The sequence below is a fragment of the Branchiostoma belcheri genome, unplaced genomic scaffold, assembly GCF_001625305.1.
Source record: "Branchiostoma belcheri isolate BF01 breed outbred unplaced genomic scaffold, Haploidv18h27 scaffold4, whole genome shotgun sequence".
In the NCBI taxonomy this organism is placed as follows: domain Eukaryota; kingdom Metazoa; phylum Chordata; class Leptocardii; order Amphioxiformes; family Branchiostomatidae; genus Branchiostoma; species Branchiostoma belcheri.
This window is the reverse complement of record NW_017804020.1, coordinates 7,603,547-7,628,416: the sequence shown is the minus strand read 5'-3', so window position 1 is coordinate 7,628,416 and position 24,870 is coordinate 7,603,547. Positions and strand designations below refer to the sequence as shown.

At 41.4% G+C, this 24,870-nt stretch overlaps 1 protein-coding gene across 1 annotated transcript in view; it reads left to right on the top strand.

Moving 5' to 3' along the window:
* The window catches only part of LOC109477128 (uridine diphosphate glucose pyrophosphatase-like), a 52,556-nt gene that overhangs the window by 1,224 nt on the left and 26,462 nt on the right, over positions 1–24,870 (top strand). Inside the window, exons 2-3 of the mRNA XM_019778187.1 lie at positions 10,589–10,632; positions 21,416–21,480. Coding sequence (XP_019633746.1) covers positions 10,589–10,632; positions 21,416–21,480 — 109 coding nt within the window. The remainder of the gene's footprint in view (positions 1–10,588; positions 10,633–21,415; positions 21,481–24,870) is intronic.

Genomic DNA, 24,870 nt, shown 5'->3' with positions numbered 1-24,870 from the left:
ACTAACATGATGTTGGGCATTAAAGAGAAGAAGAAGAAGAAGAATTCTAGTGCTGAACGGCTTTTTTTTCCAGTGCTGAAGCTCCGCCAGAACTGGAATTCCAGAGCTGAACGGCTTTGTTCCAGTGCTGAAGCTCCGCCAGAACTGGAATTCCAGAGCTGAATCTTGACTCGGCACTCGTTTTCCAGTGCTAAATTCCACTCGGCACTCCCTTGCCAGTGCTCAGAGGCCGTTCACCACTGTCGAAGTACCTAAAGTAACGGGTTCCTCACTGGATCGTTCCAGTGCTCTGTGACTCTTGCTGCTGGAAGCCGAGTTCTCAAATCATTTCGGCACTAGGCTTCTGGTGCTTATGTTTGGCGTACAGCACAGTATCGTAGGCTTAGTCTACGTCTTTGAAAATGTGAGGAAAGAGGCCGTGCAGTCCTGTTCTGCTGATCACCTTGTTGTCCCGATTGTTATAATAATTTGCTTCCTGGGTGCTATGATCTCGAAAATATGTGTGTTAGAGTTCAAAGGCAGCATCTCGGTACTCTTTTTAAAGGTAAGGTTTGATTTGCCGATTTATAGTTTCCAGTCCTGAAGCCGTCGACACTGGGCACCAAGTGTTGACATAACTTCAGCACTGGAGATCTAGGACGGAAGCCGCCTCACCTCTGTACACCTAGTGCTGAGAAAGGAACCCGTTACTATTCGGTACTTTTGCATTTCGGGACTGATTTGTGGGGGCCCGCAAGCCCTTTTCCGTAGAGCGTAATCGGCCGTTTTAATTCTACGTAGAGCGTAGACGGTAGCCTGGGTTCCATCCTGGTTAGTTTACGTCCGCTCCTACAGTCGCTACCACCAACCAGTCTGGGATCGCTTCTTGGGTTGGTGGTAGCGACTGTAGGAGCGGACGTAAACTAACCAGGATGGAACCCAGGCTACGTAGACGGACCACTCTTCACATTTTGCGTAGAGCGTATTCGTGTAATTCTACGTAATGCCTTGTAGCCACTTGGAATGTATCGTAAAGCGTAATCGAGAGGTTTCCAAATTCAGCGTAGAGCGTTGTCGGGACCCCCCCTTGCAGGCCCTCATTTGTTTTAGCCATTGTATAGCTTGTGTACTTACTTATTACAAGGGGTTGAAAATTTGTCCTCAATGTTAGTTAGGTACTACATTTGTATTACTAGTAAGTACAATTTACTTTCTTTTAAATTTGCAGAAGCATCACACAGTCAAGTTTGACTATGTAACATTACATGTACAGTACTGTAATATTGGAGAGACAAAGAACCAGTCTAATTGCACCATCATTTCCTTCACGATTCTTAAGTAAAAGTTATTCAAAAAGTGAGTGACTGTTTTTGTTGCAAAGGATAACATTACGTCCAGAACAGGAGGGATCCAGCAATTATAGCTGCAGTATTCTCAAATACGATAGGGGGAGTCTGTAATCCATACATTTCAAGTTCCAGATACAATAAGACTGGCAATGAAAACATACCTTGCCATGGCAACGGTGTTTGCTTATAGGGTTATTGTTTGCATGGCACTGCCATCATTTCATGATTTTGAGGAAGACTTGGTACCTGGTAAGTCTAGACAGATACAGTGCACTCGTCCCCTGAGTGTATAGTGAACGAGCCCCGGGGTCACAGAAAGTAGGGCCATCTGGGGCAGACAGGTCTTCACAAGGGTTTCCAGGAATGTGGGCATAGATGTGGGTCAGAGACATGCCTATGGGCATTCCATTCCTGTGGACAAAATGCCTGTACCATTCCTAGAATTCTTGCAAAATGCACACAGTACTGTACCATTAGGCTCCTCCCTGAGACGTCGCCAAAAAATGTGAATTAGGCTCTGAGTTAGGGTATGAAGCCTTCTAATATTCTGTCATTCATCCCTCCAAGTCACAAGCAGACACTGACTGCAGGTGGTTTTAGAATCTTTTCCTGAATTGATTTCTGCATTCTATGACATTAGTATCGTTTTCCAGTTCTGTTTTTTTTGCAACATACGGCGTATATTTGCACTTTTTAAGTATGGTCGAAAACTTTTTTTTTTTGGAAACGGACAAAAATTCATGCATGCGCAGATGTCATCCATATAATCAAATCAACATGACCTAAGGCCACACCAATTTAATTTATTGGTTAACGGATTCGCCGCTTCATTTTTTTCTGATTTGCAAATAAAAATAAAAATCCAGAATCAACTGCAAAATGCTCATATTTTGCCCTGAACAGTTGAAAACAGACCTTTTCATCCTAGTTGTTACAGTTATTCCATTTTTCAATGTAATGGTATCATTGAAAGTTTAAAATTCATTGTTAAATTTTGAACCAGCCTGGTGTGTTGTAGCCTGGGTTCCATCCTGGTTAGTTTACTGTGGGAGGGGACGTAAACTAACCAGGATGGAACCCAGGCTAGGTGTGTTGACTTCATGGCTCCTATCGTACCATTTTGGGCCATAATACGATGCCTAGGCCTGTTTTTATTTTCATTTTTTTTTCGCCCGCCCGCTCCATTATTTTTCTAGAAAAAATCCGTTAACCAAGAAATTAAATCGGTGTGGCCTAAGGTACTAGAATCAGTAGAAAGTTTTCTGTGCACTAGTGCAGTACCAGGCTCTGTAGCTAGGAGTGCTTTTGTACCAGAGTTGTGGACACTTGTAACACACTTGAGTTTGAAGCATACCAAAAGCTAGAAGCTGTATTGTAGCTTTTTGTAAATCCAAGAATTTTAACATTCAGTGTTGGATGAGCTTGATTAATATTTTTCCTTTGTTATAATTTTCCCTGCTACGTTCCTTTGATATAATTTCCCCTGCTATGTTTGTAAGATGGTACATGTACCTTTTTTCTTTTAACTCAAGATTGTCAGTAGGTGGTCTGTCCTGTTGTACTGATTCCGCTTGATTTATTGTTTTTCATCAATGAAAGGATTGATTTTTAGGTTAATAGTTTTTCCAAAGCTTTGAAAGGTAATGTTTCATGTTGTAGTGCCTGGTGATACTGGACTCATTGATTCTTTTCCTAACCTGTACTTGTACTTGTACTTCAGTGGTCGAAATACTTTTTTTCAGTGCTCTGCAAATGTGCAATATTGCAGAAGAGTCAAAATTTTGTTCTGCAATTTGAAAATACTTTCTGCAAATACACAAGCCTCCATACTACAACCTTCACAAACCATTCATGTCTTTTTTACATCATATATAACTTTGTAAATCTGTAGCATTACTGGAATTCTTTTAAGTTTAATCTATCACTCTTTTTAATTTTTGGAAGTCCAAAGGGAAACAAAAGATAGACAAGTCAAGACAAGGATGATGCAAATTAGTGAATTTCGAAGAAGCTCCTGTTGTTTCAAAACAGGAGCTTATAAGTGTTGTCTGTCCTTGGGGCCAGAGAGTTCTAGTTTGCTAAATTGAAAACCATTGAATCTGGAGCCTATTTTTCCTTCTGCAAAATTGCAGATTGTATAATTTTTCTTCTGCAATCTTGAAAATCTATCTGCAGATTGCAGAGACTGCAGACAGGTATTTCGAACACTGTACTTGTATGTGCCAAATTGAGCTGAACACTTGTGAGGAGTACACCACAAGACTAGCAGTGTTCCAGAGTAGGCTGTGACAAGGTAACATTATCAAAACCAGGTGAACCTTGTTGCCCCCCCCCCCCTTCACCTGTGTGGTCTTTTGCTATCATTGACAGGTCATGTGTACTGGTCTGGGTAGCCTAGGGGCGGACATGGTGAGATTATTGGTTGGTCTTCAACGAGGGTCTGCATGGGGGAATTATGGCAATTCTTGTGTAGATAGGCTAATGGTCAACTGGAAAAATCGTATAAAAAATAGGAGGGGGTATCTCAATCTCTTTACAGGAGTCTGTCCACCTTCCCTATGTCAAACACTCCTTCTGCACTTTGTTTCTGGAGAGGGCCTGCATGGGGGGATCCCAGCCACGCTAATTGCTAGCAATGAAGTTAGGAGGATCTACAACGCCTAACGGTAAATTCAGGCTTAATGGTACATGTAAATCAAGTTGTTCTTGTGTTAAATTTTGGGAATAACTATATATATGCGGTATATATATAAATTATAATGATATTTATTAAAGATTTTAAAAAACACCTAATGATGAATTTAGGATAACAAATAACATGCTACCTGGAATTAAATGACCGATTAGATCAGACACTTAAGGAAATACATGTACCTTGAACTAAGGTTACAACAAGGGGGCCTGTATCCCCTTTTTCATAGAGCGTAATGGACCGTTTTAATTCTACATAGAGCATAGATGGGCTGCTTAAGTTCAAAGTAGAGCGTAATTGGTGCATTTTGTGCAGAGCGAAATTCGCCATTTTGATTCTACGTAATGCATTGTAGCTGCCGGAATTTATCGTAAAATATTAAAATGGTTCCTGAATTCAGCCTGCCCTCACAATTTAGGGGGGCCCGCAAGCCCTTTTCTGTAGAGCGTAATCGGCCGTTTTAATTCTACGTAGAGCGTAGACAGACCGCTCTAATATTTTTGTGTAGAGCGTATTCGGCGTTTTAATTCTACGTAATGCGTTGTAGCCACTTGGAATTTACCGTAAAGAGTAATCGAGAGGTTTCCGAATTCAGTGTAGAGCGTTGTCGGGACCCCCCCTTGCAGGTCCTCATTTAGCGTAGAGCATTGTCGGGACCCCCCATGCAGGCCCTCCTTTAATATTCCTTCCTTCCAATTAGGCATGACCTTGTCCTGACACAATACACCCTGCCCTGCTGACCTACCCTCGCCAGGGGACAGCCAACCCTGGATGTGTTAAATACTCTGCTGGGAAGTGTGGGTTTATGAGACTTGACCTCTCCACACTAGTGGGAACACCGTGATTATCCATACCCCACTGCACCTGCCAAGAGTCTACAAGCCTTACAAATTCTTCCACAAACAGCCAGGGTGGTGGACAATGGTTCTTTGAGCCTGGTCGGTACACCCACCTGCTCCTGCTCCTATGGAACAATGCGGGGCATTGTGTAGTGATAGTGCACATCCTAAACCTTTAACCTAAGGCCACACCAATTTAATGTCTTGTTTAACGGATTTTTCTAGAAAAATAATGGAGCGGGCGGGCGAAAAATAAAAATAAAAACAGGCCTAGGCATCCTATTATGGCCCAAAATGGTACGATAGGAGACATAAAGTCAACACACCAGGCTGGTTCAAACTTTAAACAATGAATTTTGAACTTTTAATGATACCACTGTATTGAAAGATGGAATAACTGTAACAACTAGGATGAAAAGGACTGTTTTCAAGTGTTCAGGAAAAAATATGAGCATCTTGCTGTTGATTCTGAATTTTTATTTTTATTTGCAAATCAGAAAAAAATGAAGCGGGCGAATCCGTTAACTAAGAAATTAAATTGGTGAGGCCTAACCCATTGTTGTACTGTGTGTGTGTGTGTGTGGGTGCATGCCCTGGATACAGGAAGGGGGACAGGTCATTAGATCTCATTGGGCATGTAATTGAGGTGAGTCTGAGCAGGACTGGCTTGACCACCTGTGCTAGCCCAGTCTTGTGGTATAACGATAATGTGTCCCATTTCTTACACATGATAAACAGAAAGAAAGGCTTCCCTTCACAGATTTAAAGCTACCCGAGGTTGGAGGGGGGGTTGCTGACCTGTAGTAATACAGTATTAGAAGACAAAGTTCTGACTAGCTAACACAATTGTTTGAGGGTTAGGTAGCTACTCAGATCAACAAAGCAACAATAACCCAAACAGAATGTGCTTGAAAGTTAACATTCTGGAAACCTACAGGGCTGGAAATACTTTTTTTTTTTTGGTTACATGCAAAATGGCATGTTCGGTGTAAAATTTCATTGTAATTTGAAAAATCTACATGCAAAATTGAAGTTCAGCCTTCAGTCTTCTCTACATGTAGATATACAACAAGATACCAGGGAGGTTAAACTTCCTTGAAGATACATAAGAAAATCTCCTACACCTAGTTCTTTCCTCTTATAGAAGGAAAATTCTACACAGTTGCGGGTGCACTTAGGCTTTTTTTTTTTTTGTGTGTGTGTGGATCCCTGCAAGGGACATACATTTTTCAAACTGATCGACCTTTTCTAGCTCCATGATCTGACGCCTGAGTGGTAAAACATTGTACAATCTGTTTTCCAACATTGATATTGAAAAAAAAAGTGTGCTCAATAAAGTCTAAAAAAAAATTACAATCCCTACCTAAGAGAAGAAAAGATAATCCCTACCTACCGACCCTAATTTTGTCAGAACTGAAACAGGAAACAGAACATTTTTTCCCTAGGCCTTAGGCGACACCGACTTAATTTTATGGATAACATAGCGCACATTGATAGCACGCACATTGATTTTCGCCTGTCGCCCAAAAAAAAAAAAAAAAAGATCACCTCCACCGAGGCTCTGGCCTGGCTCTAGGCCTGGGTAGTCAGCGACAAAGTGGGCCGAGCACCCAGGCTATCGAATTCGAAGCTCCACGACTCAAGAACTCAGTACATGCGTACAGTACCGATTCATAAATGCCGCAAAAAGCCTGCATGTGCCGGCTTGTCGTAAAGGTTGCTAAGTACTGTCGCGAATTTCACAATACCAGCTTTGTATTCTTGTGGTTTAGTAGCATTTTTATTTTTGGCCAGAATTTTTTTTTATTTGCCTGCGCGCACTACTTTGGGGGTCTTCAGAAGATGTCATCCATAAAATTAAATCGGTATGGCCTTATGAGCTGTAGGGGAAAAGAACTTGGATAGTGGCCAGGAAGCAGCAGGACATGTCCAGGAGAAGTGATGAGGTGGTGATGGGTCCCAGGGCTGGGGGTGGAATGTGTGCTTTCTCCTGCTGAGGGAGAACAGACCCACTCCTAACAGTCTGTACACCTGACCATCTGTGGCCTGTCCAGGCCTGTCCAGTCGTCTGACCAGCCTAGGGAGTGGATAGGCCATCCTCCGTAGTTTCTGCCCGCTCCCTATCCGTGGTAGCCAGCGACATTAGGGAGCGGGCAGAAACTACGGAGGATGGTACCCAGGCTAGAGAGGATGGCAGCTCCCTGGCAGGCCCCACTGTTGTGTCCTTGGGGAAGGCACTTTACACCTTTTTTCCTCAGCTTCAGGTGTAAATTAGTACCTAGCTTTGGTTAGGGGCATCCTCTTGTAGCACCATACTTATGAAAAAGAGCCTGAGTTGTTCAAACCTTACGGTCTGGTCTCATGTTTGACGATCTGACGATCTTGAAGAGGTGACAGTCACCTGTTATGTCAGTCCTTCCACAAATGTGGTAAAGCTTCATAAGTAAAAAGATAAAGTATGTGTAGTGAGGGTCTGCATGCCTTTTTTTTGTAAGGCTTAGCAAGCTGTTAATCAGACCAAATGTCAGGAAATTCTTCATGAAGTGAATTCCATGTAGCATGTTGGTTGCTATCCTGAATTCATCGTTAAGCATTATTGAATGCCATATTTCCCCCAAATCATACTGAACATCCAAGATCCGAGACTAGTTTTGTCAGACAACATTCCGTTGAAATCGTTCCCACAACCGTGCTGTTGCTGGCCTTCCTGAATTTACTGTTAAGAATTGCCAAAGTTCCTAATTTACCATAAAACATTGACAGGATCCCCCTATGCAGACCCTCCCCAGAAACAAAGTACATGTACTGAAGGAGTGTTAGAGGTTAGCCTGGTTACCAAACCTATTATAGCTCCCGAGTCCTACATCCTCTCCGCAAATTGCGGAGAGGATGTAGGACTCGGGAGCTATAATAGGTTTGGTAACCAGGCTAGTTAGAGGTAGGGAAGGTAGAGGAAGAAGCACTTATAAAGAGATTGAGATTCCTTTTCTTACTCCAGAAACAGTTGACCATTAGCCTATCTACACAATAAGGTCAAGAGGGTACAGGTTTAAATTGGAGCCATGTGGCTGACTTGAGGTAGTGCCGCACACTGTAACAAGACCTAAGCCAGCGCCACTGCTGGGACCATGTTGGAATGTCCAGACTGGAGACTTCATGTGTTCTTGTGTTGGGGTTGATTTGATATGGTTGTGTAGGTGTGTGGGAACACAGCCAGCCACCCCAGGGCAGGTCTGGGAGGTTAGTGAGGGCCTGCAAGGGGGGGTCCCGACAACGCTCTACAGTCTACACTGAATTAGGAAACCTCTCGATTACGCTTTACGATAAATTCCAAGTGGCTACAACGCATTACGTAGAATTAAAACGGCGAATACGCTCTACGCAAAATAGGCCGATTGGTCCGTCTATGCTATACGTAGAAATAAAACGGCCGATTACGCACTACGGAAAAGGGCTTGCGGGCCCCCTTCTACTGGCTGGGATTGTGTGGAGTAGACTACTGTACGTCCTTGTTGTGGGCCTGCATGGGGGGTCCCGACAACGCTCTACGCTAAATTTTGTGAGCTGGCTACATGTACATATTACTCTGAATTCAGGAAACCTCTTGATTACGCTTTACGATAAATTCCAAGTGGCTACAACACATTCTGTAGGATTAAAATGGCAAATACGCTCTACGCAAAATGTGCCAATTCCGCTCTACGTTGAATTCGAGCGGTCTGTCTACGCTCTACGTAGAATTAAAATGGCCAATTACGCTCTACGGAAAAGGGCATGCAGGCACCCTTGGTGTGGTTCTTTGCCTGGAGGATCGGAGAGAGTGATCCCAGAGGGTCTCCATGAGGGGATTTCGGCAACCTGTAATATTAAATTTTGGCAGCCTGACAAAATCAGGCAGGTGTAAATTGTAGAGAGTAGACGGACCGCTCTAATTCAACGTAGAGCGTAATTGCCGCATTTTGCATAGAGCGTAATTTGTCGTTTTGATTCTACGCAATGCGTTGTACAATGTAGCTACCCGGAAATTATCGTAAAACGTAATGGGGAGGCTTCTTGAATTCCGCATAATATGTAGCCGGCTTTCAAAATATTATAACGTATAGCGTTGTAGGGGGGCCCGCAAGCCCAAGAGCGTAATCGGCCATTTTAATTCTATGTAGAGCATAGACGAACCGCTCTTCGCATTTTGCGCAGAGCGTATTCGCCGTTTTAATTCTACGTAATGCGTTGTAGCCACTTGGAATTTATCGTAAAGCGTAATCGAGAGGTTCCAAATTCAACGTAGAGCGTTGTCGGGACCCCCCCTTGCAGGCCCTTTTGTAGGGATCCCCCCATATAGGCCCTCTTCAAGCTGGATGAGTCACCCCTGACTGACCTGTCCCTAGCTGCTAAGTGAGCATGGTGACAGATGGTCCACAGAGGGGGGGTGACTAGCCCCCCTCCCCCCTGCTGATTGAAGGCCAGGAGAGACCTCACAGGGGGGGAGGAAGCCGGAAATGGGTGATGACTGCTGATAACAAGGGGCATCTGGCAGCCTGTCACACTGTCCATTGGTCCAACACATAACCCACTCACATCTAAACACACACACTTTACAGTGCAGCTCAAGTTACAATGTTTGCATGTTTGGGACCTTATAAAACCAACAGATCAGGATACATTCTTGTTAAGTTGAAGAAAGCCAGGCCCTACTGTAGTAAGTCCACAGAGCTGAAGTATTTATCCTTGATGGGACTGTCTTAGTTAGTAATCCCCAAGCACCACTGGCAGGACTGATTAGGCCACACCAATTTAATTTGTTGTTCCTTGGATTTTTTCAGAAAAAATCTGAAGCGACAAGGTGAAATTAAAAAAAAAGGCCAAGGCACCCTATGATAGCCAAAAATGTTACAATATGAGCCATGAAGTGAACATACCAGGCTGGTTTATAATTAAAACAATAGATTTTGAACTTTAAATGAAACAGAGTTGCATTGGTTGGTTACATAGGAAAACTTTAACAACTAGGAAGAAAAGGACTTTCTTCAACCGTTGGGCCCAAAATATGTCTTTCATTGAGCATTTTGCAGTTGATTCAGAACCTTACTTTTTTTTCTATTCTTTTGCAAATCAGAAAAAAATGGACAGGGCAAATTCGAGAAACAACAAATTAAATTGGTGTGGCCTTAGCCCACACAAAGACAAGAAGCAATGACTAGCCTGGGAAAACTTCTTTAGGTATAAACTTTTAAACGTCTATAAATCTTCTCCGTGCCTTAGAGCTATAAATTTTACAGATGCAGCACAAAGAAAAAAATGTAAATGTTCTTGTCATTCAACTAGGCAACAGGTGGGCTGTCAGCTTTATTTACTACTTACAAATTGGCTAAAACACCTTCGGGGGAGTCGTGAATATGGAAGGTGTCAGCTTTGCCTTGCAGTGGTAAGGACCTACAAATGTATTTATCTGCTCCATCAGTTCACCAAGCTGGCAGCTAGTAAAAATCAGGTGGTGGTGCTGCGCCCTTTCACGGTTGGCTGCCACCAGGACCAACCCATGATGTGGTCTCAGGAAGAGTTCTATTCCATTAAGAGCGGCAAAACAAAAATATTCCGGATGAAAAAATCTGTCTGACTTGAACATTTACCGTCATTTCTTAACCCTTTTTTTTTGTCATCATTTCATATTTGTAATGTCGATTGAAGTTTACTACCATTCAATGGTTAAGGTCTTCTTTTTGTTTTTCTAGAATGGAGTGCAGAAGACCTGGGACTACATGCATGTACATGACAGGTGAGTTATACTTCTGACACATGCTACACCAGGGCTACAAATTTATGCAGGTATTTCTGATGTCTACCTGCACCTAACCTGAACTGGTCCATGTACTGGGTATATGCAGGTTAGTGCAGGTAAAATTGGAGCTGTGCAGGTATTTCTGATTTTAACCTGCACTGGTCCGTGTACTGTACATTTGCAGGTACATGTAAGTGCAGGTAAAATTGTTTCAAAACAGTTATATGATCCTTACTGCCTAGATTCTAATAATTCTATGTGATGCAGGTAAAATTGGTCTGGTGCAGTTTAATTTCAATGTTAGGCTACACCAATTTATTTTCTTGGTTAACGGATTCGCCCGCTTCATTTTTTCCTGATTTGCAAATAAAAATAAAAATTCAGAATCAACTGCAAAATGCTCATATTTTGCCCTGAACAGTTGAAAACAGTTCTTTTCATCCTAGTTGTTACAGTTATTCCATCTTTCAATGCAATGGTATCATTAAAAGTTCAAAATTCATTGTTTTAATTTTGAACCAGCCTGGTGTGTTGACTTCATGGCTCCTATCGTACCATTTTGGGCCATAATAGGATGCCTAGGCCTATATTTATTTTTATTTTTTTTGCCCGCCTGCTCCATTTATTTTTCTAGAAAAATCCGTTAACCAAGAAATTAAATAGGTTTGGCCTTTTGCAGAAAAAAGGATTTCTAGCCCTGTATGCTAGTTCACTGGGAGGTTAACTCGATGCCAATAAAGTTAGTGGCAAATTACTACCTACAGTGTGTGCCTGAATGTTAATGGGTGATATGGCTGTTTGTTGAAGATTAATGAAAGCATATGTAATTGCGCCATTAATTGTATTAATTGTAGCACCCAGGATGTGGTAACACCTGGGGGGATCAGGGAGAAAAGTCGACTGCAAACTTTTCCGCAAATCTGTTCCGCACAACATCACAAATTAACCTGGTTAGTCTCATTGCTCACCATGCTTAAGCCTAGGAAAATTAATGTTGTGTTCCCAGTTTTAATCCTGGAAAAAATAGGGTTGCTAGGTAGGAGTTTTCTCACTTTTTTTTTCTGATTTTTTCCGAGGGACCTTTCTAACTGTTTACTTGTGGACAAATTTTTCACCAGATTTACTGAAAAAAATCGCTTGAAATATTTGTTAAAATGATGTTTCAGAAATTCAGAGGTTTTGAAGTTCAGATGGATGTCAAATCAAAAATCTTATAGCCTTACCTTAGGCTACACCAATTCAATTTGTTGGTTCTTAGATTTTTTCAGAAAAAAATATGAAGCGACAGGGCGAAAAAATAAAAACAGGTCTAGGCATCCTATTATAGCCCCAGATGCTTTAGTAGGAGCCATGAAGTCAACACAAAGGGCTGGGTTGATATTTAAACAATGAATTTTGAACTTTTAATCAAACCACTGCTTTAATTTGATAGATGGAAAAACTGTAATATACAGGAAGAAAAGGACTGTTGGGGGCAAAATATGAGCATTTTTGAGTTGATTCAGAACCAGAATCTTTTTTTTTTGCAAATCAGAAAAAAATTAAGAGGCAAATCCAAGAACTAATTAAATTGGTGTGGCCTTAGGTCTAGGAAAATTAATGTTGTGTTTCTGGTTTCAGTCCTGAAAAAATAGATTTGGTAGGTAGGGATTTTCTTTTTTCTTTTAAGTCATTTTTTTTAATAGATTTTGTCTCAGGGACCCGTCTACCTGTTTGCTTGGGAACAAATATTTCACCTGATTTACTGAAAATAATTTCTTCAGAATATGTGTTTTAAATGATGTTTCAGAAATTCAGAGGGTTTGAAATTCAGGTGTTAAATCAAAAACGTTGTAGCCTTAAGAGTGGTTGATTTAAAAAATGGCTAGGGTGGGGAGTTTTGCTAGGGTCTGTCAGGGAAACAGGAAACACAACACTAAGGCCGACTTTAGACTGACGACGGTTGAATAGTCGTACGAATGTTTATCGTCAAGATGTTGCCAGCGACGGTATTTTACCACCGTCTAAAGACGATCAAAATAGTCGCACAACGGTAATCGTCGTCACTACCACCTCGGACCCTATCGTGCGATCCTTCAGCGGGGGGTCCGAGGAGGATTTTCCACCGTCTAAAGTGAACCGTCACCGGCGAAGGAAGTGGGAGGTCATTGGCCTTATGCAAATAAGCCTGCAAGCGTTATTTCATGTCCAAGCACATCGCCTGTATCATTAAATGTTGTCAAACCAAGACTTTTCTATCATCATACGTGTCTAGTACAATCCCCTGCCACCAATCACTACTTCTCCGGTACGAACCGATCCGCTGATCCACATTTCCCGGCCAATAGCCAGACCGACGGCAGCACCGAACGCCGGGTTCAAACCCGGAGTATTGCCCCGCTTGGTACATGTGCCTCATGCCCCTTCTTTGCTGGGCACAAACTAGGAGTCTCATCCACAGAACAATGAGTTAAAAGCAGAATAAAAATAATCTGCTGCAGCATGCCAAAAAAGGGGTTCTCTCGCCATTTTGTGCGGCGTGCTATCCTGCGCTGCGGGTGTCCGCCACGCTTCCTGGTCATGTGTCTAAAGTCAGCCGTCACCCACAACGATTGTCGTGCGATCGTATACCGTCATCAGTCTAAAGTCGGCCTAAGCTTAGTACCTTCCTTATTGCATGACACTGGCTCTGTACTAAGCAGTGGTTGTGTGGTGTTAAACTTTAATAGCATCTGTTCTCTATCCCGTTAAGTTGAAGGAAATCATTAAAGCTTCACACTTCAATACAGAGGAGAACAAGAATCAAGGTTGTTCACAAGATGGAGGTCTTGTAAGGTTAGCAGCTGTGCCTGTTTGTCGTCTTGCACATTGTCAAGGTTGACATCAGGAGGCAGGTTTGCTGAAATCTGTCAGGAGGTGGCATGATGTGAACACCTGCTCTGTCTGGCATCTACCGCTCAACTTTAATTAGGCCACACCGATTTCATTTTATGGATGACATCCTCTGAAGACCCCCAAACTAGTGCGCGTGGGCGAATAAAAAAAAATTCCGGCCAAAAATGAAAATGCTACCAAACCACAGAAATACAAAGCTGGTGTTGTGAATTTGGCGCATTACATAGTGACGTATACGACAAGCCGGCACATACTGGATTTTTGCGGAATTTATGAATCGACACTGTACATATGTACCGAGTTCTTGAGTCGTGGAGCTTCGGCAGCCTGGGTGCTGTCCTCCAGAGTTACCACCGGCTTCGTTGTCCTAACCACTATGAACTACCCAGACCTAAAGCCAGGCCAGAACCTCGGGAGACGTGATCTTTTTTTCTTTGTTTTTTCAGGCAAAAATCAATGCGCGCGCGGATGTCATCCATAAAATTAAGTCGGTGTGGCCTTAGCAAAAAAACCTGCCAGTGCCAGCAATGGTGATGCTTTTCCAATGTGGCACCTTTGATCAAAGGCATCCAATGCAATTTCAGGGTAGCAAAACAAAGAATGTATCTGTCTCATGTTGACACGTACTGCCACTTGTTAGCACTTTTTCGTCATCATTTCACATTTGAAGTAGCCCAGAACCAAGCTACACGAGGACTCCCTAATTTTTTGCTACCATCAATAAATAGCTAGAACTTTTTCTGTCAGCAACATCTCATCTTTGCCTCAAAGGCTCAACTTACATGTACATGTACTACATTTAAAAAATGATCTGGAAATTGACTTTGAAATTGCAAATTAATCCAGAAAAGTCCTGAACTTGTATGTTTTGGGTGGATTTGCTGAAGTGTGACAGGAGGTGTCATGGTGTGAGCCTCTCTGTCACACACCTGCCCTGTACTGCCATCTACCACTCAACTTTAATTAGCAAAAAAACCTGCCAGCAATGGTGATGCTTTTCCAATGTGGCAGCTTTGATGAAAGGCATCGATGTCCAATACAATTTCAGGCTAGCAAAACAAAGAATGTTCTAGACGAGGAAATCTGTCTTATATTGACTTTTACTGCCATTTCTTAGCATTTTTTAGTCATCATTTTGTCTTCATTTCATCAATTTCCACACTTGAAGTAGACCAAAACCAAACAGTAGTCCCTAATTTTTTGGTACCACCAATAAATAGTTAGAACCAGTCTATGATATGGAATAAGCTAACTGTTTCTGTCAGCGACATCGCATCTTAGCCTGAAAGATATCAGTTTGCTATGGGATATATAGGATTAATTCAACAAAAAATGACATGGAAATTGACTTTGAAATTGAAAATTAATCCAGAAAAGTCCTGAACTTGTGTTGGGTGGGTTTGCTGAGGTCTGACAGGAGGTGGCATGGTGTGAGCCTGTCTGTCACACACCTGCCATGTACTGCCATCTACCCCTCAACTTTAATTAGCAAAGAAACCTGCCAGCAATGGTGATGCTTTTCCAATGTGGCAACTTTAATTAAATCTTCCGTGTGGACATCGGTCTTGGCTGCCGGAGGAAGTTTCTATAAGCTATTGCCAAGACGTGACAGGATGTGTGAGATCGTGTCTGACGCCACTGCCAGTTCTCTCTTGCATAACCGGTAAACTGCCTTTTTACCTTCGCCAAGAATTGACGAAGGTTATGTTTTCCTGGCCGTGTGTCTGTCTGTGTGTCAACAGCATAACTTGAGAAAGCTTTGATGGATTATCTTGATATTTGGTAGGTGGGTAGGTCTTCATGAGACGTGGAACTGATTAGATTTTGGGCCCCCTAGCGGCTTGTTATGGTACTGCAGCTGAACTTCCGGTTTTGATATCTCGTGATGTGGACATGCTAGGGTCATGAAATTTAGATGGTAGATAGCTCTTGTGCTGGGAATGAAGTGACAGGAGTTTGAGCCCCCTAGCTGCTTGCTCTGGAACTTCAGGGGCGTTAGTTGAAAAATGTTTAAAGGCTGATAACTCAAGAACCGATTGATGGATCGTTGTGATTTTTGGCATGTAGGTAGCTGAAGTGAAGCTTGACATAATAATATTACAATTATGCAAATATTAATGTAATTTGGATAATTAATGAGGAAATTCTATTGATAATTAATGAGGAAATTAATGAGGAAATTCGGCTCAGACCTCTTGGGTCTGAGCAGAACACTACCGTTACGCCACACGTAAAGGGCCTCCATCTACAATGTACATGTACCTTATCCACATAACAAGGTAGTCTGGCTAGACAGGTATTCACCAGCCACCCCGCAGACCTTTCCCACATGACTCATGCCTGTGTGCTGCCCTCTGGTGTGTCACCTGGAGGATGGGATTGTCTGCACAGGTGTTCCCAGCAATAACCAGGACAGGCTTCATTAGGCCCGAAAATCCCCACCTCACGTCATTAGGCCAAACCAATTTAATTTGTTGTTTCTCGGATTTTTTCAGAAAAAATCAGGAGCGACAGGGCGAAAAAAAAACAGGCCAAGGCACCCTATGATAGCCGCAAATGTTATAATATGAGCCATGAAGTGAACATACCAGGCTGGTTTATAATTAAAGCAATAGATTTTGAACTTTTAATGAAACAAAATTGTATTATTACATTGAAAAACTTAAGAACTACGAGGAAAAGGACTTTTTTCAACCGTTGGGACCAAAATATGTCTTTCATTGAGCATTTTGCAGTTAGGCCACAGCAAGTAAATTTTATGGATGACATCCTCCGCAGACTCAGCCAGCATCACATATCACTGCATCAAAGTAAGAAACAAAACATTAAATCAGAGCCTTTTCTTGTCTCCTCTCTTCATAGTTATCTGCCATCCACCTTCTGGCATGGCAACAGACATCTTTGCCCATTTTAGGCATGTTGACCATTGTCAAAAGGCAACAAAATTTCTTTTTTTTTCCCCAAAAAATCAGGTGAAAATTAATGCGCGCTGATGTCATCCATAAAAATTATTTGCTGTGGCCTTACCTGTGATAGTGTGGGCTTTTCCCTGTCATGCAAATATTGGGATAGCCTTCAAATTGGCACACAATGATGCTTAGTTTGTGGATGAACTGGGCACAGATCAACTTTATGTTGAAGTATATATGTTGAGGGCCTGCGTGACTTTTTCCATGAAACATAGAGAGCCATTTTAAAGGAATTTTAGGTGATTTTTTCAAAGTCAGTTTTCTAGTCAATCTATTAATGTTATAAGTTAAAATGTAAATCAACAATAGACGATATTTTTTCCGACATAACATTTGGAAACTACAGACATGTGTTAACCTTATATATGCCAGTACAAACTTATATGAGACGTTCTGCCGAAATGCTACACACAATACATTACGGGTTTTGGCAAGGTGCAGTACATGTACATGTGCGTTCTGCCGACATGCTGATTCAAGGTCTGCATACTAGTATTGCCAGGCACCCTATGAATAGAAAAGATCATTCCAAAGAAGTTGCTTCCAAAACTTGATTCACCGTTAAGCATTGCCGGTCTGCCTGAATTATCGCCTCTCTCCTAAATCTACCACTACACTACCAAAAATGTTTTTTTTTTCTCATTTTTCTTATTTTTCTTATGTTGAGAAATATTTTCTTGCCAGGGGGATTTTCAAGAAAATTCAAGAAACATTCTTCAAAGATGTTGTATGTTGATTCTCACAGAAAGAATTTTATTCTTTTTTTTTTCTTAAGAAAAGAAAATATTTCTACTATCATGCTCACCAACAAGAATCCTAAGAATTTTTAGAATTTCAAGAAAGTTTACAGTATTTTTTTTTCTTTTCTTTTGTACAGAATGGTTTTCTTGCTTCAAGAACAGTTACATGTAGCTCTTAGTTCAAGAAATATTTTCTTGTGGACAGAATCGTTTTCTTGCTGTACTCAAGAAACACGTGTTTCTTGAATTTTCTTGCTACGGGGATTCTTTTATTTCTTGTTCAAAGAATAATTTTCTTCCTACAAGATTATTAAACATTTCGTACTGCAAGGAAAACAAGAAAAACAAGAAAAAAGCATTTTTTGTAGTGTAGGCATTGCCCGAATCCCCCCATGCAGACCCTCATCCTACAGTGTAGCAACAACAGTTTAGAGAAGGATATGGGGAATCTCAAAGTCAAGACTGACTAATGGATGTTCAGACCAGGCAGGTGCATTCTCTGGAGGCAACCTGAGAGAGTTTTCATCAATCACATCATTGCACCAGAGGCTTCCCAGTCAAAAACCATTAAGGCCACATGTTACAGGCCGCATACATGCGCTTGTGAACCCGGAAAGTTCAAAGTACTGTAGTGCTTTATGTTTTAGTGAAGTCTCCTAAGACTACACCAATCTACTAGTAATTTGTTGCTTCTCAGATTTTTTTTCAGAAAAAATATGAAGCGACAGTGCGAAAAAAAAAAACAGGCCAAGGGAACCCATGTTAGCCGGAAATGTTACAATATGAGCCATGAAGTGAACATACCAGGCTGGTTTAGAATTAAAACAATAGATTTTCAACTTGTAATGAAACAAAATTGCATTGTTACATTGCAAAAATTAAAGAACCAGGGAGAAAAGGACTTTCTTTAACCGTTGGGGCCAAAATATGTTTTTCAGTGAGCATTTTGCAGTTAATTTAGACTGAAAAAAATTTGTTTTTTTGCACATCAGACAAAAAATGGACAGGGTGGTCCAAAAAGCAACAAATTAAATTGTGTGGCCTAAGTAACATATGTAAATGAACATGTACAATATACACGTTTTTGCAGCACACGATGTAGCGTTACATGTAAAGAAAGGGAGAATTTCAAGAACAAAGAAGTTACAAAGGACTTTAAAAGTCTTCTAAGGCAAGCCAACTCTGATTTCTTAGGCCTACTTTAGACTAGGAACACATAAACTTAGATACAGGGTTTTGGGGTGGAAAAATGGGTTAACGACAGTTTCAAGAGAAAAATCAGTATTTTATGGGGTTTTACGAGGTGGTTTCGTAAAATCCCATAAAATACTGTTCACTCTTCTAGTGTGAAATGATGAGGAAAATGTGCTAAAAAAAATGGCAGTAAATGTCAATACCGGACAGATTTGCTCATCCAGAATGTTTTTGTTTTGTCGCTCTGAGGCCACACCAATTTAATTTCTTGGTTAACAGATTTTCCTAGAAAAATAATGGAGCAGGTGGGCGAAAAAAATAAAAAAATGAAAACAGGCCTAGGCATCCTATTATGGTCCAAATGGTTACGATAGGAGCCATGAAGTCAACACACCAGGCTGGTTCAAAATTTAAACAATGAATTTTGAACTTTTAATGATACCACTGCATTGAAATATGGGATGACTGTAACAAGTAGCAAGAAAATGACTGTTTTCAACTGTTCTGGGCAAAATATGAGCATCTTGCAGTTGATTCTGAATTTTTATTTTTATTTGCAAATCAGAAAAAAATGAAGCGGGCGAATCCGTTAACGAAGAAATTAAATTGGTGTGGCATGAAATTGCATTAACAGGACCCGGGCTTGCTGCGTTAGTGGCTCCAAGAGAACTGTTATATTATTGGCCGATCCTTTGCTTCCTGTTGATACTGTGCAGAATGTAGAGGCCTGTACCTTCTGGAGGAAGGAGGCCCTGTTACTGTATGTCTTGAAATGTTTGTGGCGGTTTTAATTTCATGTTTTTTGCGTTTACCATTTAATCGCAAATTTAACACGTTTCCAATGAAATTACTACAGTACCGCAAATTGGTTTTAACTTGGCGAACCAAAAACTTTGTGAAAAGTGCCTTATCCATTCTTCAAATTAAGTCCTTGCGAAAATAGAACAAATTTACGGTACCAAGAGAGTTTGTTTGTATCGGCCAATGGAGGCAAGCCAGGCCTGTGTCTGTAATTTCCTGTTGACCAATCGTGGAATGTGGAACACACACGCTCCTGCGGATGAAATTTAGTAACGTTATGTTATGGGTAAAACTCTTTTTGTCTCACACGACTGCATGTGACGGCGGAGGAGATCTATTACTAAAAGTTTGGTTGTGATGATTGTAACTGTATGATTTTTTGCCTGATTCTATTTGTACCTGAGACTGATAACAGAAGTCTGTGGCACAAATCAGGAGGGTCTGCATGGGGGGGTCCTGGCGGAACACTTAACGGAAAAGGGCATGCAGGCCCCTAGAGATGAAGCTGCATTACAACTTGTATGCAACATAAGTATAATACAAAAAGTAAATTTTCTTGTCATTTCTTTACAAAGTAAGTTGAATTAACCCTATATACAGCATTGTAAATAAGTACCATTCAGGAAGTGCAGGTGCCTAAATATGATGCCTTACATGTGTGTGTGCCTGTGTTTAAAATCTAAAGTCTAAAATCTTGAAACACAGTTCTCTTGGATGTACATGTACATATATCAGCCTTGTTTGTTTACATTCTGGTAGTTTGTGGTGGCACCACAAACTGAGTGCACCTGATGTGGGCTGGTTTAGTGCCGATCATAAATGTCAGAAATGTGAAATAATTGCACAAATATGTTTAAAGGTGGAAGTAGATTACAGTCACATGAATATTTTTCTTAAATAAAAGTTTTATTTTTGGTGCAAAAACGTATAATGCACCTTTGAACATATAGCTCGAACCCAGGATAATGCTAAGGGACCTAGGGGGAAAAATGCTGTATTTCCTGTTTTATCCGTGAATAGTTTCATCAGGTTGGTAAGAGACATCGAGTAAAGAGACTCTTGTTACACAACCAAGTCTTTTATTCATCCAACATTTCGGTGACCGTCTGTCACCTTCCTCAGAACAATTCTGACTGGTTCACATTGCATTGCAGCACAGGTGTCGCTGCTATAGATGCATTCCCAAATGTACAATATTTACATATCTACACATATTACAGGGATTACAGGGAAATCCTGTTTCAGTTCTGGAAAAATTAGGGTCGGTAGGTAGGGATTATCTTTTTTTTTTTGCTTTGGCAATTTCTAGTGGTCCAACTTATACAATACAGTTTAACAAAGACGTATAGAACTACCATGAGGACACTTCTTTTAATGTCAATGTTGTAAAATTGATTGTACAACATTTCATCACTCAGGCGTCAGATCATGGAGCTAGAAAACATTGATCCGCTCGAAAATTAAATTTACGTCCCTTGCAGGGGTCCACACAAAAAAGTCCAGGGTCGGCAGTTTTTTCTAGGGTCGGTTGGGAAACAGGGAACACAACATTTTTTTCCTGGGCCTGATGTAGGAATGGTACAACATGGGCTCTGTCAACATAACCTGAACATCGCCTTACATGACTCCAAGTCCTGCTTTAGACACAACAAAGTTAACTGCTGATTAGCACACGCTTCACAACACTTTCTCCTGTTCTTTGATGTGTGTTTACACAGACACACTGAGCACGTAACACCAACCCTGGTGTGCCGATACAGGCAGGTCAGGTATCACTTAGGCCACACCAATTTAATTTTTTTTTCTAGAAAAATAAAGGAGCAGGCGGGCGAAAAAAATAAAAATAAAAACAGGCCTAGGCATCCTATTATGGCCCAAAATGGTACGATAGGAGCCATGAAGTCAACACAACAGGCTGGTTCAAAATTTAAACAATGAATTTTGAACTTTTAATGATACCATTGCATTGAAAGATGGAATAACTGTAACAACTAGGATCGAAAGGACTGTTTTCAACTGTTCAGGGCAAAATATGAGTATTTTGCAGTTGATTCTGAATTTTTATTTTTATTTGCAAATCAGAAAAAAAATGAAGCGGGCGAATCCGTTAACCAAGAAATTAAATTGGTGTGGCCTAATAGTAATACATATGTTTGTACTAATTAACAAAACGTTCTAACATGAGACCTTTGTACGTTCCAGCGTGGTTATTCTCATCTACAACTGCAGACGGCAGGTGTTCTACCTTGTCAAACAGTTCCGTCCAGGTGGGTAGTTTGATCCCTACTGTAGGTCCTGGGGTTTCTGTGTTCTGAAGTGCATGGTTCAGTGAACAGGGCAGCTGAGGATGGGGCTTCTACTGATCTGAAGTTGATCCAACATACAATTTAATTTGTTGTTTCTTGGATTTTTCAGGAAAAATATAAAGCTACAGGGCGAAAAAATTTAATATACAAAAAAAAGGCCTAGGCATCCTCTGATATCCCCAAAGCTACAGTAAGATAGGAGCCATGATGCCAACATACCAGGCTGGTTCGTAATTTGAATTTTGAACTTTTTGTTAAACCAATGCATTGATATGTGGAAAAGCTGCAACAAGGAAGACAAGGTCAGCTTTCTTCAACTGTTTTGGCCAAAATATGACCTTTTTGGAGTTGATTCAGAACCTTTTTTTTGCAAATCAGAAAAAAATAAAGCGGGCGAATCCGAGAACCAACTAAGTACATTGGTGTGGCCTAAAACTTAAAATGTTAGTAGCGGTATTCTAGCTAGCCAGAAGTCTTTCCCGTCATCTCACTCTCAGTTTTGTTTGACATGACTTAACCGAAAACAGAAAAAAACTCCTTTCTCCCTCTTTCACAAAGTAAAAAAAAACAGAAAATTTTTTTAACAGTACTTCATATTTGGTTGGTCTAAGCCTGGGGCCACCTGGCAGCCACCCATCTTTCATCTATGGCGTGCTCTGTTGTTTTGTATACAGTACTGACTATCATGCAGTCTTTGATTTGAAAGTATTCATGGCAACACGCCATCACATACAAAAACCATTACATCATACTTTTTGACTCCAAGGTAGTCTTTATCAAAGCTGCATTGTATAACGATAGGATTGTACAAAAAGTCAGCTTTCTGGTCATTTGATGATCTGGTCATTTCTCTTTAAGTACAGTTGACCATCTCTTCAAGCCGACCACTTGACCATGGCGACCGCTTTTTCTCTGTCCTGAAAATCTTCTCCATTATTATTACCTCCTTGAAAAATGGAGGTATTGTTTTTGGCGCGTCTGTGTGTGTGTGTGTGTCTGTCTGTCTGTGTGTGTGTGTGTGTGTGTGTGTGTGTGTGTCTGTCTGTCTGTGTGTGTGTGTGTGTGTGTGTGTGTGTGTGTTCTGTCTGTGTGTGTGTGTGTGTGTGTGTGTGTGTGTGTCTGTCTGTCTGTGTGTGTGTGTGTGTCTGTCTGTCTGTGTGTGTCTGTCTGTCTGTGTGTGTGTGTCTGTCTGTGTGTGTGTGTGTGTCTGTCTGTCTGTGTGTGTGTGTGTGTGTGTGTGTGTCTGTCTGTCTGTGTGTGTGTGTCTGTCTGTCTGTCTGTGTGTGTGTGTGTGTGTGTGTGTGTCTGTCTGTCTGTGTGTGTGTGTGTGTGTGTGTGTGTGTACAGTGTTAATGGATATTGCTAGTATCAGTTAACTAAAGGCTGTTAGAAATATTGTCAAAGGCTTATGTATGCAACATTACTTAATTTGAGGAAAGTAGTAACTTATAGGTGGGGCAACCTAAAATTGTGATGGGCAACCTAATTTTTGCCGTAGGTTGGCCACTGGGCAACCTGGTTCAAAAAAGTATTTTGTACACTGTGTGGGCAAATGGACTTGTCCACCCCTGTTTTGCAAAGGACACAGCCCTACACGTGTTAGGACGTGTTCTGACATGGTGTTTGTGAACACCTCTCCCCCGGGACACTTGGCCTTGGCTGTGCTCAGGATTGTGTACTTGAATCGGTGTGAGAAATGAGGAGAAATGTGGGTCCGCGGGAAGTCTGGCTTATATTTTCGCACAGACTTGTTATCTGACATGTTCCAGCTCTAATGGAGTCACTCAGCCTCGCTCTCTACTCTCTGATCCGTGGCAGCTGCAGTGATTGTTAGATTGGGCCGTTTTATTAGCCGCTCAGGTGCTTTATTTCTAGTTAAGGCCACACGGACTTAATTTTATGGATGACATCCTCTGAAGACCCCCAAACTAGTGCGCGCGGGCGAATAAAATAAAAATCCGGCCAAAAATAAAAATGCTACTAAACCACAAGAATACAAAGGCAAAGCTGGTATTGTGAATTTGCGGCAGTACATAGCGACGTTTACGGCAAGCCGGCACATGCTTGGCTTTTTGCGGATTTATGAATCGACACTGTACGCATATACTGTCAGGTCTTGAGTCGTGGAGCTTTGGTAGCCTGGGTGGCATCCTCCAGAGTTACCACCGGCTCCGTACTGTCACTATATAGCAATTTACCATGGACTATCCAGGCCAGAGCCTCGGATGACGTGATCTTTGCGTTTTAAGACAAATTCCGGGTAGCTACAACGCATTACGTAAAATCAAAACGGTGAATTACACTCTACGCAAAATGTGCCAATTATGCTCAACGTTGAATTAGAGCAGTCTGCCTACGCTCCATGTAGAATTAAAACGGCTGATTACGCTCTACGGAAAAGGGCATGCAGTGACGCTTGGATCACGTAGCCTGACTTTCTCAACCTATCCTGAAGTTGTGAGCCATTTTGCGAAATTCGACATGTCTGATTGTGAAGTACAGTACATGTACAAATGTACAGTAGTAGGCCTTGCAGGACACACATGTAACATACATTTATGTCCTACCTGGCCGCGATTACGTTCAATACGGGTGTTCCGGCTCGTGTGATAACTAGCGGTACGGCCCGGGGGTTCTTAACGCGTACGGCCCGGGGCTTCCAAATGTTCCATAGAACGATTCGAACACGTTTCGCCCTAACCGTTTGCACCGCTTTCGAAAATTCGAATATACAAATTCGGACGTTAGGATTGATGTAGCATTTTTTGGGTTTAGGGACACCAAATTTTCCCTCATTTCGCATTGAAAGGCATGTTTTCTTGGGTGGCTATGACATAAATAAAATACAACACGGTCCCAGCCCTCCGGCGGATCGGATCACACTTCGGCCGTCGGGCGATCTGACGCGCGGTCGGGCTGGTACCTCGGGTGATACGGAATGCACCGTGTTGTATTCTATATGTACATCACAATGTAACTCATTAAAATGGAGATGGGAGATTTGACTACAGCAAAAATATTCCCATATACCTTGTAGTAGCCTTCTAAGAAGAAGATAGAAAATAGTTGAGATTTTTATATTAGGCCACACCAATTTAATTTGTTGGTTCTTGGATTCGCCTCTTCGTTTTTTTCTGATTTGCAAAAAAAAAAAATTTATTCTGGTCCTGAATCAACTGAAAAATGCTCATGTTTTGCCCCCAACAGTTGAGGAAAGTCCTTTTCTTGCTAATTGTTACAGTTTTCCCATCTATCATTGCAGTGGTATCATTAAAAGTTCAAAATTCAATTGTTTAAATTTTAACCCAGTCCTTTTTGTGTTGACTTCATTGGCTCATTTCATAGCTATTT